The sequence below is a fragment of the Panthera pardus genome, unplaced genomic scaffold (genome assembly GCF_024362965.1).
Source record: "Panthera pardus isolate Hobbes unplaced genomic scaffold, ASM2436296v1 HiC_scaffold_18, whole genome shotgun sequence".
Taxonomy (NCBI): Eukaryota; Metazoa; Chordata; class Mammalia; order Carnivora; family Felidae; genus Panthera; species Panthera pardus.
The window spans coordinates 34,316,377-34,335,826 of NW_026526743.1; the positions used below are offsets into that span (position 1 = coordinate 34,316,377).

The 19,450-nt window shown below is 52.6% G+C and overlaps 1 protein-coding gene across 1 annotated transcript; it reads left to right on the plus strand.

The window, feature by feature from the left end:
* The first annotated feature begins 9,019 nt into the window (after positions 1-9,019).
* Positions 9,020-11,624, plus strand: CCL17 (C-C motif chemokine ligand 17). Its single transcript, XM_019455840.2, has 3 exons — positions 9,020-9,176; positions 10,610-10,727; positions 11,364-11,624. Exons 1-3 carry the CDS (start codon positions 9,107-9,109, stop codon positions 11,473-11,475), a joined length of 300 nt encoding a protein of 99 aa, XP_019311385.1. The 5' UTR covers positions 9,020-9,106; the 3' UTR covers positions 11,476-11,624.
* The last annotated feature ends 7,826 nt before the right edge of the window (positions 11,625-19,450 follow it).

The following is a 19,450-nucleotide window of genomic DNA, read 5'->3' on the forward strand; positions in this document are numbered from 1 at the left end:
TGGAATGGGAAACCAACGGGAAAGACAGCTCCCTAAGAAGGCCTATAAATTGAACATGACATCAATAAAAACACCAAATTATTTTTGGAGCTAGGTTAGACAGTTTCGTTTCATTGAGGGAAAAAGAAGCGAGTCCTGAGAGCTGTAAGAAGCCCAGGCAAAGCAGGAAGAAGGGAGGACCCTATGTTAAGCCAAGTGGGATTGAGGAGAGAGCGTCTGTCTGTGGAAGGGCAAGTCACAGCCTGTTCTGGCCCGGCCCAGAGGGCTGCTGAAGTGCCTGCTTCTCTCTCGAAAGAGAACAGGACCTCATTCTCATCTAGAGGCACATGCTTTCCAGGTCTGGACTTTGCTCAGAAGTGGCCACACCCTTCCACACCCTCAGCTCCCCCTGGATGAGCCAGGATCCAGGTAGGACTGTGCCATGTATCACATGGCCAAATGCTGCTGGCCTTTCCCCTGCTGGCTTATTTGCAGTGGCTGAGATTGGACAGGAAGGCAGGGAGATCCTTCACCTTTCAAAGGGGCCAGATCCACCAAGATCCATAGAAAAGGTGCCTTCCAGAATGTGTGTTCTTCCCGGAGGCTGGGCTCTTGGCGCTGACCCTGGTGCTGAACAAACCTTCCTTGAGAGCAAAGATTCCCCCCTCGCCCTCCCCAGGCAGCCTGCCAGGTTCAGAGAAGGCTGCAGCAGGCCTCTAGCTTCTACAGGAAGGGTCCATCATTGCACCCTGAGGGGTGAGCCTTGAATTGGTCACCTGACTGCACAGCCCTGGATTGTGCCAGTGCTGTCTGGAGACCAAAGCTTTGCCTGTGAGATAACTTGGAACCAGGGACAAAGTTTCCCTGGAAAGAGAGGGTTGGACTCGAGCAGTGAATGAAAGTAATTGATTTACAGGGCTGAGGGAGGAGCCCAGATGGAGAGCTGAGGCCCAGGCACAAGAGAGATTGAGACAAGTCCACAGTAAGAGCAAGACTCCATTGAGAAGTGTTTATGTACTTGGCTTTGGGAATAATAGCAGCCGTTTATCCATTCATTCACTGGATTCAACAAGTATGTATTGAGGGCCTACCACGTGCCGTGGGATATACTTCATTGCATAAAAGAGAAAGAGCTTCTGTCCTATGGTACTTACATTCCAGTGGGGATGTCAGGGGGAGACAGGCAACAAACAGCAGGTGTAACAAGTAAGTCAATGGTGTAGTGATTGGGGGTGGTAAGTATTGGGGGGCGGGGGGAAGAGAAAGAAAAGAAAGAAGGAAAGAAAGAAAGAAAGAAAGAAAGAAAGAAAGAAAGAAAGAGAAAAAGAAAAGAAAGGAAAAGCAAGCAAGCAGAGAAAGAGGTGGGGTAGGTTGCAATTTTAAATAGGGTAGGCCTCATTGAAAGGTGACATTTAAACAAAGATTGAAGGAGGTGAAGGAGTGAGTCATGCATGCATGTGGGGAAGAATATTCTAGGCTGAAAGAACAGTGGAAGTATCCTAAGGAGGGAGAGTGTTGGGCACGTTTGGAACATGAAGGCGACCAGCGAGGCCAGAGCGTGGAAAGCAAGGTGGGGCCTCGTGGCTGCTGTAGGCTCTTTGGCTTTTCCTCTGAGTGTAGGGGAGAGCCTGGGGGATGGTCTGAGCAGAGGAGATTCACATTCCTGTGACTACTGTGCTGAGAATAGAGCAGAGCAGGCAAGGGTGGAGGCAGGGACACCGCCAGGAGCCAGTGTAGGGATCCAGGGGAGGGATGGTGGGCTCCAGATGAATTCTGAAGGCAGAGCCAGGAGATCGGCTGACAGATGGGAAGTAGGGGGTGAGAGGGAAGAGGCGTCAGGATGGTGCTCAGGATTCTGGTCCAAGTAACGGGAAGGCAGGGGCTGGCAAGGAACAGGGGGGAGCACGTGTGGGGTGGATGGGAATTGGGAATTCGGCTTTGGACTTGATGGGTCTGAGATGCCTGTTCAACATGCTCAGTAGGCAGCTGACATACAAGCCTGGAGTTTGCAAGAGAAATTTGGGAGTCTCTGGCATATAGATGATATTTAAAGTCAGGAACATGTACTATTTGCCAGATACAGGCACTAAGGCAGTCGATATGCACCAAAACCTTCTAATGTACTTACTATTATTATTTTCATCTTGCAGATGTGGAAACTGAGGCTCAGAGAGAAGTGACTTGCTCCAAGTCTCACAGTTCCTTGATGGCAGAGCTGATTCAAACCTGGGGTACCTGACCAAGGGTCTTTTCTCCTAGCCCCTCACTTCCACAGGGACGCCCTTGTTTAATATTTTATGGCATGCCGTATATGAAAAGTGGATATAATTTGGTTCAGGGCGCTGGGTAATCCAGTAAAGAGGAGGACATAGCAAACCGAGTCACCTAGTGAGGGCACACACTGAATCTGTGGGAATCCTTGAGGTAAGACTGATCAGGAGGGATGGCAGGGTGTACAGACTGACCTGAAGACTTTTGAAGGACAGGGAACAGGGAGCCATTGATGGTTCTTGAGGGCTATATGCTATATGTAGCCAGAGCAACTCTTGAAAAAGACCCCTCAGACATGGGCATGCAGGAGGACCAGAGAGGAGGAAATAGGTTTGGAAGTTGTCGACACTGCCCAGGTGTGAAGGATTCAGGTTGAGCCAGTGAGAACGAGGAGAGAGTGAGGAAGCTGAGCACCACCAGACATGGCTGGCAGAATCAGTGCTTGATGCGGCGTAGGGGCTGAAGGTGAGAAATGAGTCAAGGGCAAAATTACAGACCAGTGGGGCAGATGGGAGGTGGGGGATGACGCCAGCCTGAACAAACAAAAAAAAAGGGGAAGCTGGTCAAGAGGAACTTGGTCCCGCCTTTCTTGTTCTTGGGCTGAGTGAACCACAGAGGGACAGATTTTTTTTTCTAGACTGGCCAGGCTACAAGGTAGAGAGAGCTAAGGTATCTGACAGCAGGCAAGAGGAGGCTAGAGGATAGGGTGGGGTGCAGTGGGTGTCTTTGATCGGAACTGGTTGGGGCTGGGAGAGTTAGGAAACATCCATCTCAAGGTCAAAGTCCTGAGTTAATGACATCAAGGAGGGAGAGAGGTTGCTTGAGACAAAAAGCCTAGGACGGAGCCCCAGGCACGCTTCATGCTTCTAGCCTTGTGTACCCTCGGACCAGTTTCTTAACCACTGTGGTTGGTCCCTAATTTCCTCATCTGTGAAATGTAGGTAATATACTTCTTACCTCCTAGGGTTGTTGTGAGAACAAAATAAACTAATAGATGTAATTGCTGAGAAACCTGTCCAGCCTGTGGTGAAAGCTCAGAGATGCTACTGAGAAGAGGAGCCCAAAGAGAGTGCAGGGAAGAACCCTAGCCCGAATCCCAATGGAGAGGATTGTCACAAAGGGAAGTGGTTCCCAGTGATGACAAGGAGATTCATCAAACCAGCTGGAGACGAGGAAGGTTACATAAATCACCTCAGTTAATTTTCCTAGCAATATCAACATGCCCACGTTTCAGATTGAAGACAGGGAGGCTCATGGACTTGTTCTTGGTCACACAATCAGAAACAGGTGGGAGAGGGACTGGGACCCAGGGCTCTAGAGAATGAATGCTTCCAGAGCGTCTGCGGGTAACCACTGCCATGTGGGGCAGCGGTTACCCATCCCCTCTTAAAGGGGATGGGAAGTTCAGAGAGTGGCCATGGGTGGTTGAAAGGCCCAGAGAAAGTGGCTTCCCCAGAGTGTGAGGGCCTTAGTGCTAAAAATTAAATCACACATGAGCAGAGAGGAAATGGTAGTGGGAGGTGTAGACCACACACGGGAGAAGTTTGGTCATGAATTAAAGAAGAGATAGGAGGACAGCGTGTTGGGGATCAAGGGGAGGTTTTATAGCAGCAGAGACCCTAGATCGTGTCATCAGCAGAGGGAAGGGGACCACGGAAAGGGGGAACACAAAGAGCCAGAAGGGGGGAGTGTAACTGAGGGAAGGAGCCCTCCTGGAGTGGAGAAGGAATGAGAGCAAAGCCACAGTTGAAGAAATTTGGGTTTGACGGAAGGCAGGAAATGGCTACAACCCACAAGGAGGCTGTAAACTAGATAGGAAAGAGTCAATGAGTGCCTTGGTTGGATTCTTCTGCCTCATTCAAGACAGGAGAATTCAGGTGTGTCTCATGAAGTGGTGGCACACACTGAACCAAAAAGAATTCATGCTGGAGTGAAGGTGCCCCTGAGATAGAATGTAAGCTGTGCTCAAGCTATAGTTCAGAAATTTGTAAGCGTCCACCCATCCATCCACCCATCCTTCATCTATCAACCATCATCCATCCATTCCTTCACCCACCCATCCATCTGACCATCCACCTCTTATCCATTCAATAAACATATTTTACTGAGCACCTACTGGGTGCTAAGTCCTGGAGCTATGGGTCGGAACACAGAAAAGATCCTGTTTTCAAGTTCACAATCTTCCATGTAAGACCCGGGAAGCAAACCAGTGCTCACAGTGCAACGTGACGAAAACATGATAGGGAAGCCAGTGACCTGTGAGGACACAGAGGAAGGTGGGGGCCAAAGGAAGGAAGTGGGGATTTAAGCTGTGATCTAAGAAGGGTAGGAGTGGAAGGAAGTGGGGTGTTCCAGACAGGGCGAAGAGCCTGTACAAAGGCTTGGGTGTCAGTGAGAGTCTGGCATTTTCAAGGAACTGAAAGAAGGTCCATGTGGCTAGAATAAAGTAATGGGGTGGGCAGTGGGGCTGGGGGCAAAAGTTGAGTCTGGAAAAGTCCGTGAGAATCTGGACTTCATCCTGAGGGCAAGGGGGAGGTATGGAAGGATTTTGAGAGGGGAGAGCCTTGCTCAGATTTGGGTTCTGGAAAGAGGTCTGGGCTTTAGAGAGGAGAGTGGACTGGAGGGGTACGTGGGGGAACTGGGAGACGAGTGTTGGGCTGTGGTCCAACAGAGAGATGGTGGGAGAAGGGGACTGATTCAAGACACATCCAGGTGGCAGGCTGAACAGGCCTTGCCCATTGACCATGAGAGGGGAGGGGAAGCCCAGGGTAACGACTACTGCTGTGTTTCTGACCCAAGGAATCAAGCCGACCGACAACCTGTCAGGAAAGGCTGACTCACCAGTGAGCACATTAGGCCCTTTGGACAGGAGGGTGGGACACATTTTGGGATTGGGGGATGGGGGTAACATCTGGGACCTTCGCGTCTCAGCCCCCACGGGCAGGACAAGACCATACAGTCTCAGCCGTCAGAGGATGGGGCTGAATGGATGAAAGGCTGGATCCTTACTGGGGTGTTCCAGGCAAGTCACTGCAGCTCCTGGAGCCTCAGCTGACATGGGACGATAAAGAGCTTCCATCTCAGAAATCTGTCCCCTGCTCAAGGGCTTGCGGCTAAGTTCTCGGGGTTGTGACAACAGTCTCCCAGCCCACAGCAGAGCCAGAGGTGGTGCGGGACCCCTCCCTCCCTCGCTTTCAGGGTGAGGGCCCCAGACTCTGGCGGGTGCAGCCCCTTCAAGCTAAAGTGGGGACATAGCGATCCTCTCCACTCCCCAAGGAACTCCCCGTGGCAGTGGTTTCGGGGCTGGGGCAGGAAGGGTGACAGGTGTACAGGCGGCGTGTCTAGTCAGCTTGAGTCAGAGGTGTTGAGACAGGCAGTCACCCTGGCTTCCTCCTCCCACTCAGGTCCAATTCCCCTTTACCTCTGTGGTCCTACTAGGCCTTCATCCGCTCTGCTTTCCCTGCCTGTGCCCTGGCCTTTCCTCCAGCGCCCTCTCCGCTGCCACCCTCCATAGAACTCTGCCTCACCACCGCCTCCTCCAGGGAGCGTTCCTGATTCCCCTGACCGACTTCCAAGCCCTGGAGTCTGCACAGCACCGTAAAGGTCTCTCGAGGCCCTTAGCATAGTCACGGACTCTAGGACATTCCATCTGGAAGGTCCCTTGGAATCCATTTCATAGCTGGGAGAACTGAGGAGGAATGAGCCACTTAATCCCGGGCAAGGAAACCACCTCTAAAATGTCCCTGGTCTGTGCTGCCTCCAAAGTGAGGCGGAGAGGTGCTCTGTGCCCCACGGTTCCTCCCCAGACTCCAGCTCTGGCTCGCCTCCTTGTCCTCGTCTTCCGCCCCCTCTTCCCCGGTCAAGCCTCCCTGAAAGCGTCCTGTGTGCGGGTGCTGGGGATACAGACGGTGGTGGATGTGTCTCATGGTCTATGGTCTCCATGTCACATCGGGACCATTTCCCCCAACAGAGTCCTGTGCTGTTTCTCTCATTTATCTCTGCACCCACGCTAAGTCCTTCCCTCGTGTGAAATGCCCCCTCCTCCTTCTCTATTTTTTTTTTTAACTTTTTAATGTTTATTTTTGAGATTGAGAGAGAGAGAGAGAGAGAGAGAGAGAGAGAATCTGAAGCAGGCTCCAGGCTCTGAGCTGTCAGCACAGAGCCCGACGCGGGGCTCGAACTCACAGACTGTGGGATCATGACCTGAGCCCGAGTCGGACCTCAACTGACTGAGCCACCCAGCTCCCCGGTGTGAATCCTCCCAGTCACAAGGCTCACTAACTGCCGCCTCCATGAAGCCCTCCAAGGTTTCTCATCCAGAAGCAACATCTCCCTGCCGTGGGCCCCAGCCCTTTATGTCACCTGTACATTCCTGTGTTGGGGCCAGGCCTCGTCCCCTCTGCCAGCTGCTGCACACCCTCCCACGGCCCCTGGCACAGCACCTGGCATGCAGCAGGTTCTTGTTGGCATGCTTGCTGCTCTGATCCCTCCCTTGCTAGGCATCCTGCACCAGCCCAGGGCTAGTCCAGAACCTTCTGCTCCTGCTGTCACAACCAATTCCCTAGAAGGAACAGGGGAATTTGGGTCCTTCTGGAGAAAAATTCTGAGTCTGTGGCAGAACAAGGGGGACTCAAACCCCACTCAGGGGGTTTCCCCGGCAGTGGGGGCTGGGGTGGCCTCGCCGGTAATAAAGCTGCTAATTGTCATCTTAACAGTCCCCTGTTGTCCAACACAGAAGAGCATTCCGTGGCCTCTGTGGTGGGTGGAAAAGCCACTGGGCAGAGGGACTGGAGGACAGAGAGGGTCATGAGACACTCCGCCCATCAGGGGCAGTATCGGCAGAGACATCCTCTGCCCCTCCTAGGCCCCAGGCCCTCCCCAAGCACCTCTGATCATTGGCATTTCCCCTGGGCCTAAGGCTCTGTCTCCAGGCCAGAGCTGCTCTTTCCCGGGCACAGTCACCAAGGGCACTGGCACCCGTTCTCCTGACCAGACTGGCTTCCTCCAGCTCTGCAGGATGGGGCCTGCCGGCTACCTCTCTGTTTGGGGTGGAGGTTACCCCCACTGTCTGCAGGAAGCCAGCACCGAAGATGAGTGCAGGCAGGAAGATCCACTCCCTTCTCTGCTCTGCTGCACAGGCAGATGGCAGCCTGTCCCGGAGACAGGGAGAATGGCTCAGCCAGACAGGCTGGGGGCAAGAACCCCTCTAGCTGCGGCTTGAGGAGTGGGTGATGTGAGCCTATGAGAAGCAGAGAAATGCTGCTGTGAGATCCACTAAGAGAGGACCCCATCTTTCTCAGATCTGCCATTCCGGCAGGGTCCCTGGGACAGTCCAAACATCCCTCCACGGGTGGTGAAGTGAGGCCCAGAGAGGGTCTATAAGCTGCCCAAAGTCACATAGCAAGATGGTGACAGAGGATCCTGCCCGAGGGACGTTTTGCCATGGACGGGCACTCCCCCTCCCCTCCCCGCATGAAGCGAAGCAGCCATAGCCTGCCAAAGTGGCCCTGGGGGACAAGGAGGAGCACTGGCCTCGCCCTCCCTTGATCTTGACCATGGTTTCCTTTCACAGGTGCCCTGTGAGGACTGGCAGGCAGGATTACAGTCTGAGCCCTCCCTTGGTGGGGCTGGGTTTCAACAAACAGCGCCTGCTGTGGTTATCATCACCGCTGATGACAATTTAACAATGGCTCCAGGTTAACCCAGAGCCAGCTGTGCTGAGAGGGCCCCGTGCACCTGACAACCTGTTGCAGGGGCCTCATCTCAGCTGCTCCTGGTCCCTTGGGATACAGTGGAGCCAGGCCCGGATCCCATGTGTTAAAACCAAGGTCTGGGGTCACCCTGTTGAGATGCTGTCCACCTGGAAGCGGGCACAGGACTCTCCTCCTGGTTAAGGGACTCCCACCGTCTGGCCCAGGGGAGCCCTAGGCAGACAATTGGCCACTTTCTCTGGTGGCCGGGGGTGTGGCCCCCGGGGGTGTGGCTGCCCCGGGGATCATGCTGCAGTCCATGGGGTGGATGGAAAGTCTGTTCAGGGCCTGGCTCGTGCTGGACCCTGACCACATGTCCACTGTAGACCAGGTCCTCACAGACCCTTGCGTGCTGTTCTGCAACCCAGGGTGGGGTGCCCCATGTGGGGAAACCGGGCTTCCAATCTGCAGAGGCGCCCATTTGGATTAAATGGTGATTAAAACCTGTCGGGCTCTGGTCTCCTGTGTCAGGGCCCTGCTTGGGGAAGCCCCCCAACCAAAGTCGTGTGGGCCCCAGGCCTTTCTCAGAATGAGATGGAGCAGGGGCACTCCCTGTGAAGACGCCCTGTGCCCATGTGGCCTGCGGACTCCCCCTCCCCCCCAGGAGGCCTTCCTGGAGGCAGAGGGGGAAGCTCCTCCAGGCCTGGACCTCAGGTGCCGAAGCAGCCCCCTTGGCTCCTGCCTGGCTGTCCCCACCCCACACACAGGGCGCGATGGTGCTTGAAGGAGGCTCACCAGCCTCGGGGCAGATGCTAACCCGGTTTAGGATAGAGGCTTCTCAGCCCTGCTAATAGAGGAACCAAGAAATGTCCCTGTGAAAAGAGAAGTATGTCACTGTCGTAGCCCCCGGACACACATACCCCACCTCTGTCCTCAGCTGAGTGCCCATTCTCTGGAAAGCCACAAACATTCCAAGACCGCATTTGTGCTGAATCATCTTCAAACTTCACTGCTGTAGGGAGGCATTTTGGGGGGGGAGGTGACAGGAGGTGGGGCAAGGTCCCCAAAGAGGTTAAATAGGTCACCTCCACACTTGGCTGTCATCCTCGTCTCTCCTGGAGCAGAGGGATCCACACGCACAGATCCTCTCCCGGGCTCCTGGCACCATGATGTCCCTGAAGCTGCTGCTGCTGGTCACGCTCCTCCTGGGGGCTTCTCTGCAGGTCACCCACGCAGGTGAGGGCAGAGGAGTGTGGCCGAGGAAGGCGCCCTGGACAGGAGGGGTGGGGGCACTGAGATCATAGCAGCAACACTCACTATTTATGCATGAGTTACAGCCCACCTGCTCCTGCAGAAGGGGGAGGCCGGTGGCAGCCGTAGGACTTTGAGGGAGGCAGTCAAGGGAAAATGAGGAGGAGGGTGGGGAGGACGGAGAGGAGGATGCGGGCCCCGAGCTTGGGGGTCAGCTTGGGGAGGAGCAAAGTTCTGGCCCGTCTCACGCCGCAGTGGTTGTGGGGCAATGACCGTGGCTGTGCTTTGACAGTGGAACACGACCCCTTCTTAGGAGTCTTGGTTAGCATCTGTTTTATTAATGGGTCTACACTGAGGGAATCAGCATGAACGTGGCTAGTTCCCAGAGCATGTGCAAGAGGGAGGTTTATATGCAGCTGGGGGGGAAAGGACAAAGTAAGACGGGATGTGGGAACACAGCTGATTAGCGCCCAGCCTTTGCCCGTGACTGCTCGTTTACTCTCACTTCTGTAAGTCACCGGCCAGGGCAGCATCGTGGGCTAGTCAGACCAAGTTCTGCCCCCGAGATGGCTGGAGGACAGTTGGGGGCTTCTTAGAAAACACTCTAGCATGGCATTAATTAAAGCCACACATCTCTGGTTTGCCTGTTTGCAAGTATTGGTACTTTATCTTGTGCAAAGATAAGGAAGCCGAACCCCAGGAAAGTGTCTTCACGCCTTGGGCTTCCCCATAGTCATCTGTGAAATGGGGTAGGGATAGTACCTGTCTCTAGGTGCACTGCGGAGGACCAAATGAGCTCCTGCAGGCAGAGGCCCAGCCCAGAGCCTGGCCCGGAGGAAATTCCAGGGTGGTTTGGGGCTGGTATTTGAGTGTGTGCACGCACAGGTGCACACTCATGCAGACACACGGGGACAACACATAGATGCATGCCAGTATATGTGCACAGACCCCCTGAACACACACAAAGACGTGCTAGGACACACACACAAACACCCAGGACCCCCGCGGCACACAGATCTCACACACAAATGTGTACACACAGATACACACACACACACAGACACTCAAAGACACACCTTCACAGACACACACAGAGACATGCACACACAACTCCTCCCAAACACACACAGATATACGCACAGAGAGACACATAAGCACACAGGGACACCCCCCAAGCACAGAGACCTCATGCACACACGTGTGCACATACTGACACACACAGACACACACTCACAAGATCCCCCTACCAAGAGACTCCCAAACACACACACGTGGACCCCCTCTGATACCACACACACACACACACACACACACACACACACAGACATGCACACGGACTCCCCTCCACAGCCATGGACCCCCCCCACCCCCCACACAGACACTCACAGAACACCTGTTCCTGTCTCCCCTCTCCGTAGCTCGAGGAACCAATGTGGGCCGGGAGTGCTGCCTAGAGTACTTCAAAGGGGCCATCCCTCTCAGAAGGCTGACAGGGTGGTATAGGACCTCGGGGGAGTGTTCCAAAGACGCCATCGTGTAAGTGTGCCCTGACCCCACCCTCTGTCCCCGCCCTTGCTCCTGGGAGCTCAGTCTGGGAGAACGCAGACCCAGGAGCTCCCAGAAGGGCCACTGGGGAGAGGAGAGAGCAGGGCTTTTGTGGTCCCCTTCCCACTCAGGCCCTGCTCCTCAGGGAAGCCCCTGCACCCCACATTGTGACACCCAAAAAAACCCAGGCTGTGAGGTTCAACTCTTCATTGATTTATGGGGAAACTGAGGGCCTGAGAGAGACAGAGCAGCCCCATGTCACACGGGCAGTCCAAAGCCAATGTGGTCACTTCCCATGGCTTGGTCTGAGCCGGGCCCCCCCTGTGCACCCCTAATTCCTAGGCTTTAGGTGGGCATGGGTGTAGCTGAAGTAGGGGGGCAGAGGCTTTGCAGTTCTGGCTCCCTGGGAGGGCCAGGACTGGCAGGGACCTTGGGAAGGTCAAGAATCACTGAGGATAGAGCCTGATGTCCCAGATCTGTCACCAATGTGCTATGTGACTTCAGGCAAGTTCTTGCTCCTCTCAAGGCCTCAGGGTCCTGATCAGTGCAGAGCAAGGCTGATCCTGGGGCTCTGGGAGGCCTTCTTGCCCTGACGCCCCCTGGACGGGGTTTCTCCCTTTTGTGTAGGTTTGTAACTATCCATGGCAAGTCCATCTGTTCCGACCCCAAGGACACCAGGGTGAAGAAGACAGTCAGATATTTGCAAAGCATCATGAACCCTGTGCCCCAAGAGTCCTGATTTCTGCCTGGACCATTTGGAGACTTCCTGCCTCAGTTCACAACCCCAACCCCAAGCTGCCTGAGTCCAGTGAAGGCCCTACAAGGACAAAGAGGACCCCTGCCCTCTTTTCTGGTCTGGAACCATGGCATGAAAGAGCCATGATTAAAGTCTCTTTGTACCTTAGTCTGGGCCAGCGTGTTCTGTCCACCTAGCCTGTCAACACTGGAAGGGCCCTCAAGAACATCTACCTGGTCCTGCCTTGTCCAGGCCAGGAAGGGAAACTGAGGCTTAGAGGGGGACATGGCTACCGCAGACTACATGTGAGGGAAAGCAAAGGCCCCGGTGACAGCGGCCCAGGCAGGGGAGCTGAGGGGGTCTGTGGGATGAGCCCAGCCTCCAGGAGGCCTTCCCCAAGAATGGCTGCCCATCGGGTTCTCTCTCCTGCTCCGATGCCTCTGGCTCTTGTGGACCTTGGGGCAGCCTGCCATGATGGCATCGTTCTCCCAGTTGACCCCTTTGTGCGTCTGTCAGTCCTGACTCCTCCATTGAAGGGAGTTCCGTGAGCCAGCCAGGGCACCCCACAGCCTACATGTTAAGAAGGATGGGGGATGGGGAAGTTATGGACTCCCTTCCCCCAGACCCCTCTGTGCAAGCCCAACTCAGGGCTGGAGCCACAGCGCATAGGGTGCTGGGGAGAATTAGGGTCTTTGGATTCTAGTTCTGTTTCACTCTCCTGATCAGCCGGGGCCTCATGGCTTCTCTCTCTGGGATGCTGTCTGGGGGCAGGAGCACGGGGTCCTTCTCTTCCTAGGGGTCTGTGATCTGCCTTGTCCGAGGGGGCTGCAATTAGGAGTTATTTTTAGGCAAAGTTTTGCCTCCTGTTTCCCCCTTGTGGTCAGTTGTCTTCTTGCAGGCCAGATGACAGACCCAAGCCCACTTTCCAGTAGGGGCAGGAATAAAAAAAGAAAAACAACAATAATGAGGCTGATGGTGAACTGGCTTCTTTGTAGCCCCAGGGTCTCCTTGCCCCCAGGTGGGCTCTTCCCCTGCCCTGATCCCAAGGAGTACCCCGCCAACGACTGCCTTGGACCTGGAATCCTGGGACAGCCTCGTCTGAGTGCTTTGTGAAAAAGCGTCTTCTGGATCCACCGGGTGGGGCCGCAGGGTGGGGGGTGGGAATTGGAGGAAAGATGATCTCAAAGTAGAGGGAGGCAAGAAGGAGCCCCTGTGACAGCAAAGGAGAACAAGGGCTGGGGCGGGACCCCTCACCCTTGCCGTCCAGAGCCTAAGACACTCAGAGGACACACATTTCATCCACGTACAGAGAAAAGTTATTTTAAAAGAAACAAAACCTTTTTGTCCAAGCGAAAACTTCCTCAGAGGCCCATTTGTAAACTCAGAGGAGTAGAGCTGCGTGGTGGACAGTGAGGATGTTTAACAGCAAGATCAGGATGGAACGTGGGTTGGGGGGCAGCGAGCGAGATGCAGAAGAAGGGATTAGCCACCATAGCCCTCTGCAAAGGGGCCATTAATGAATTGTGACTCGGGGACTCCCCTGACTGGTGAGAAATAGACCAGAAAGGGACCAGAGAACAGAGAACAGTGAGGGTTCTGGCATCACATCGTTCCTTCCACCAGGAAGGCACGTCCCCTCCCTTGACTGAAATCCAGTGTCCCTTCAGAGCTCAGCGTGGCTGTACTGACCCTCCATCAGCCCCCCGCTCTGCCTTCAGCCTGACCTCTGTCATACCCTGCCCCCCTTTATTATAGTTATTGCGCGCTTGTCTTGCCAATGAGCTCACGGGGGGGGGGGGCTGGTATTTGAGTCAGGCCCTGCCTGACTCAGTCCCTGCCTCATTTGTAAGGGGGTGGGAGAGAGGTGCTTCGTGCATAGTGGACATTTGATTTACATCTTCATCAACAAGCCCCCGGCTGAACTCCACGAGGGGCAGACACAGAGAAGGAGCAATCCCGGAGGAACCGGTGCGGTGATAAAACCACCAGATTTCAAACTTGGCCTTTAAGCAGAATTTAGAATCGAGTTGCTCTGCGCTTGGCCACCAGAGGGCGCGTCGGCTTCCCGATAAAGATTGAGCCGAGGTGCCTGACAGCCAAGGCCAGGCCTTTTTGCTCTAGCCAGGGGCCGGCTCGGTTTACCCACTTCTGATTGCAGCCACTCAGGGACCGGGTCAGGGTGTCTGTGTTCAGTGCCCATACACACATGTTCGTAGCAGCGCTATTCACCATTGCCAAAAGGCGGAAGCAGCCCAAATGTCCATCAGTGGACGATCGGATAAATAGTGGCGTATATACACGATGGAATAGTATTTAGCCCCAGAAAGGAGTACTGATACAGGTTGCAAGGCGGATGGACTCTGAAAACATGCCGAGAGAAGCCAGACACAGAAGGTCCCTGCGGTCACCTACCATTCCGATAAAATGCCCAGGATAGGCAAGTCCCCAGAGACACAATGCAGCTGGCCATTACCAGAGGCAGGCAGGCTAGGGGATAAAGCACAGATGCTTGACGGGTACAGGGTTTCCTTTGGGGGTGATGGAAACGTTCGGAACTAGACAGAAGTGATGGCTGCACAACACTGTAGAGGTTCTGTTGTTCACGTTAAACTGTTAATTTTGTGTTATGCCAATTTGACCTCAAAAGGACACATTTCATATAAGCTCTTTTCTGCAGAGAACTGATATAAAAGCAGCATGGGTGTGCCGTGCATCAACTTCAGGAGAGAGAACACCTCTGGGGAGGGCAGAGAAGGGAGAGAAAGGGTTAACACAGCTGTGAACACCACACGTATTAAAAAAAAAAGAAATAGAGTCGATCTAGACGGCCTCTCCTCTGCTGTCCTGCCAGCTGCTTCCTTGCAGTGTTTTCAATAAACTTCTCCTTTTTTTTTTTTTAAAGAGTTGATCTGAATTAAAAACAAACAAATCCAGCTGTGTTACAGTGTATCTAATTGTATTTGAAATCTGGCTTAATGTAAAAGAAAAAATGTTGAAGTAATTGTAAACGGAGAAGAGAGTAAGGGAGGAAGGGACTTTTGACCGCCTCTGAGCCCCGCTGAGCCTAAATGCAGCTTCCAGATCCTCCAAGGCGGAGGCCTCATGCTAGACGGTGGGTGCGGGGTCAGGTCATACCTGGACCACCCGGAAGTGACAACGGAAAGTGAGATCCGACGCCAAGGAGGGGCTGAGTGGAGCCTTCGGTCCCTAGCCCACTGTCCAGCTGTCCCCACCGTGCTCCACCCTCCCCGTTCCCAAGTCTGTCACTGTGACAGAACAGCCATGGAAGCAAGGGAAGACGGAGGGAACAGAGAAGCACAAACTGGAAACTTTTCTAGACCACAAAAATCTTCATTGCACTGATTTACAAATCGCATCACCCTGTTTTAGCGGTAAGGGAACTTCAGAATTAACAGCGAGCGCCTCCTCAATAACACACAGCACTCTGCATGTGCCGGGGTCAGGGACTGCAGCTAGGAAAACCGTTATCTTTAGTATTGAACATTCTGTACCACTTTTTCCTTCAATGTGTAGATCCACTCTTGCTTTATTTCTGGAAAATTCCTTGAATTGTATCTTTTTTAAAAAGAAAGTTTAATGTTTATTTTTTTTTTAATTTTTTTAACGTTTATTTATTTTTGAGACAGGGAGAGACAGAGCATGAACAGGGGAGGGTCAGAGAGAGGGAGACACAGAATCCGAAACAGGCTCCAGGCTCTGAGCTGTCAGCACAGAGCCCGACGCGGGGCTCGAACTCACGGACCGCGAGATCATGACCTGAGCCGAAGTCGGCCGCTTAACCGACTGAGCCACCCAGGCGCCCCTAATGTTTATTTTTGAGAGAGAGAGAGAGAGACAGAGCATAAGTGGGGACGGGGCAGAGAGAGAGAATCCAAAGCAGACTCCAGGCTCTGAGCTGTCAGCACAGAGCCCGACATGGAGCTCAAACTCAAGAACAGTGAGATCATGACCTGAGCCGAAGTCGGACGCTTAACCGACTGAGCCACCCAGGTGCCCCTCTTGAGTTGTCTCTAAGTGATTATTCTGAGATGCTGTGTTTCTTTTACCTTCTGTGACTAAATCATTTTCTAGCTGATTCTCTCATTTACACTTTGTTTTGGTTTTCTCAGAGCCCGATGTGAGACTCGATCCCATGACACTGGGATCATGACCTGAGCCAAAATCAAGAGTTGGAAGCTCAAGTGACTGAGCCACCCAGGCGCCCCTGCTTCGTTTTCTTACCCCTGTCCTCACCGCCCGTTTTTAGCATTATCCATTCCTCCTAGCTCTCCCTCTCACATCGACTTCATCTTTGGGATTTTCGATTTCTTCATGCCTTGCCTCAACTCTGCTATTTCAGGTTTCCATCACAGGAATCCCTCTCTTTCTCCTCATGCCTTATTCATCAGTTCTCAGCTCTTGTATCCCTGTCCCACACTTTCTACATTTGTGTGATGTGCAGGAATGTTTTTGGTCACAGACAACACTCATCTGCTTTGTTATTCTTATGACTGGTGTCGGTTCCACTTTTACAATTTTGAATGAAATTTTAACTGGGCCAAAAGATTTCCCGGAGGTTCATGTCAGAGAAGTGCAGGACTGTGTTCTGGGCTGGCGGGCATTTTCCTGAAGACCAAGGGTTTTTATGGATGGATTTTCCTAGGTGTTTTTTTTTTTTAATGAAATTTCTTATAAATACAAAATAGTTAATGTATATGTAAGGTATACAAACCAATAATAGAATGAGCACCTGTACACCCACCCTCCAGCTTAATAGAATCTTCCTTCTGCTTAGAAGACCCATTTCCTCTTACCATCTTCCCATCGACCTCCAGAGACAATTATGTTTTTGAATTTTGTGTTTATCATCCTCCATTTTTAAAAAAAATTTATTTATTTTGAGAAAGTGCCAGTGGGGGACGGGCAGAGAGAGAGAGGGACAGAGAGAGAGAGAGAGAGAGAGAGAGAGAGAGAGAGAGAATCCCAAGCAGGCTCTGCACCGTCAGCACAGAACCTGACACGAGGCTGGAACTCACGCATTGCGAGATCATGACCTGAGTCGGATATTTAACGGACTGAGCCACTCAGGTGCCCCTATCCTTGATTTTCTTTAGTTTGTCACATATGTGTGTGTATACACAATATACGTATGATATGTATCTCTAACGTTGATGCATGCTGTATGTTTTCAAACTCTGCGCTTTATAGGAGAGGTGAGGTTTTTCGTCCGCACACTCTCCCGTGACTTTCTCTTGTGGCTCTGCGTGGTGTGAGACTCTTCCACGCTGGTGTGCACAGCTACCCCTCCTCCTTTCTCACCACGACTCATTCATCTATCCTCTTGTTAAAGGCCATTTGGGCTACTTCCAGGTTCCAGCTATTACAAACAGTGCTGCATTGGTTAGCTTGTCTTCTGGTGCACGTGTAAAGAGTGTCTCCAGGGCAGTGGTTCTCAATCCTGGGTGCATTTCAGAATTGATTGCCTGGGAAAGTTCTGCATGTATGCGGACACCCTAAGTCCTATCCTAAAAGATGGACTTAATTGGTCCTTGGCAAGGAGGGCTTCCAGCATAGGTGTTTTTGTTGGTTTTTTGAAGCTACCCAAGTGATTCTAACACACAGCCAGAGTTGAAACCGACACTGTAGGGTGTAATTGTCCAAACCAATCCCATCGGCAGCGTGTAAGAATCCCACCTGGCCGCAACTTCACCAATCCTTGGTAATGGTTCCATGTGTAGCCCACCTCTCCCTGCCCAGCAGACAGGTGGCTGTAAGACAGTCACAGAGCAAAGCTTCTCTTCTCCTGCCCAACAACCAGTGCCTCCTGCTCGCAAAGTTCCCTGTACGATTCTTCCCTCAGCCCCACTGCCTGCCTGCGTGCTTGAACCCCGTTATAATCAAGGAAGGTGTGGTTTGCTCTGCTGTCCATCCCACTTAGTGCTTTAGAGTGACTTCAGGGAGAGGGTAAAATTCTAACTAAAAGACCTGATAGAGTTTACACACAAAAAAGATTAAGATTTCTCAGCCCCATCTCAGACTCATGACTGACTCAGAATGGTCAAGGGCATCAGACACCTCTACTGTTAAAGGTCCTCAGCCGGAGGCAGGTCATTTTCTGTCACACCCAGTGTTCTCAAATGCAAATGGAGGTTATAGTTAGTGACATCTGAGGCTGTTTAGGGCTCTAAAACCTCTCCTGAGGGGAGCCTGGGTGGCTCAGTCAGTTGAGCGACCGACTTGGTTTCGGCTCAGGTCATGATCTCATGGCTTCATGGGTTCGAGCCCCAAGTCGGGCTCTGCCCTGGCAGTGCAGAGCCTGCTTGGAATTCTCTCTCTCCCTCGCTCTCTGCCCCTCCCCCACTCACACTGTGTCCGTCTCTCTCAAAATAAATAAACTTCAAAAATTAAATAAATAAAATAAAACCTCCCCTGAGAACTGCGGTCTTCCAGGGTCACAAGGCGTGAGGACCAGCAGTGTCCCCCGGTGTCTGCTGGCTGTGTTGAATCCGCCCGAGCCCCAATGGCCAGATGCGTGCTGCGGACCGGCAAGGCCTCTCTCCAGCCCGCTGGCCCCAACCCTGAGCCCTCCCACAGCTGCCCACATGGGACCCTTCACTACGCCAAGTGTAGCAGACAGGAGACAGGGTCATCCTTCTTGCCAGCAGCGACGGAAACGCAAAACAAGCGTCACGTCAGCAAGCGCCAGTGGCATTTGCCCAGAGCTCTGCTAGATCCGTCCCAAGACTCTATCTGGTTCAGAATCTCATGTCCTCGACCTGAAGGTTAGAGTTTTTTTGTCCTTCATCTTGACAACTGCAACAGAAGCAACTAACAGCATCCCAGCCATTCTCAATAAACATTAACATGAAATCTTGTCTGAGGCTGAATTAGTTTACTGTTGTGGCATAACAAATTACCACGAATCTAGGGGCTTAAGACCATACACATTTACCGCTGCAGATTTTGTGGGTCAGGACCGCAGGCACAGTGAGGCCAGGCCCCTGCCCGGGGTCTCACCGGCCGTAGGGGTGAAGGCCCCCTTCTCCTTGCCAGCCAGCAGGGTCTGCTCTTGGCTCCCAGAGGCCCTGCAAGGGCCTTCTCTCCACATGGCAGCTTTAGAAGGCCAGCACGAGAAACTCTTGGTTCTCTAGTTCTTTTAAAGGACCACCTGATTAAGGCAGCCCACTCAGGGTAAGCTCCCTTTTAACTGAAGGTCCATTAGGCACTTGAATGACATCTGCCAAATCCTTTTGCTTTCACCACGTGATGTAGCCTAATCACAGCAATGATGTCCCATCATACTCACAGGTCCTCCTTAAACTCAGGGACAGGGGACCATACAAGGGGGTTGGGGTCATCTTAGGAGCCTGCCTACCACAGGGGCTTTGGAGTGGAGTCACACTAGAACTTAGCCACACCCATAAAATCCACCAGGAGGGACCAGGATAAACAAAAGCAGACTCAGAGAATGCAGTGCAGTTTCAAGGACAAACACCAATGAACACTTGCATTTACTGATAAAATATACAAGTCCTGGTCTCTCTCTCTCTCTTTTTTTTTTTTTTTTTTAAGTAATCTCTATGCCCATCGTGGGGCTCAAACTCACAACCCTGAGATCAAGAGTCACATGTTCTACCAACTGAGCCTGCCAGGGACCCTCCGAATCCTGTTCTCTTAAGTCTATAGTCTCCAACTTTTTGCCAAGATCAATTCCAAGTCTGTGTAACAAAGAGAATCAAAGATCTCCTGGTCAGAGAGATTTGTTGTTGGTTCAGATTTCTGTCCTGCTTTCTTCTAAATTCTTACCACCCTGGCCTCTTCCCAAGTAGATGCAGAGAGGCCTGATCCTTAAATGCAGGACTGGCCCCACTGTGTGATACTAAGTCTCTCCAAAAAAGAAAGTTTTGTGGTCCAAGTTGAGCTCAGATGGCTGTGTCAGACCTCACACACACAAACATACCCCTCTCCACAACCAATA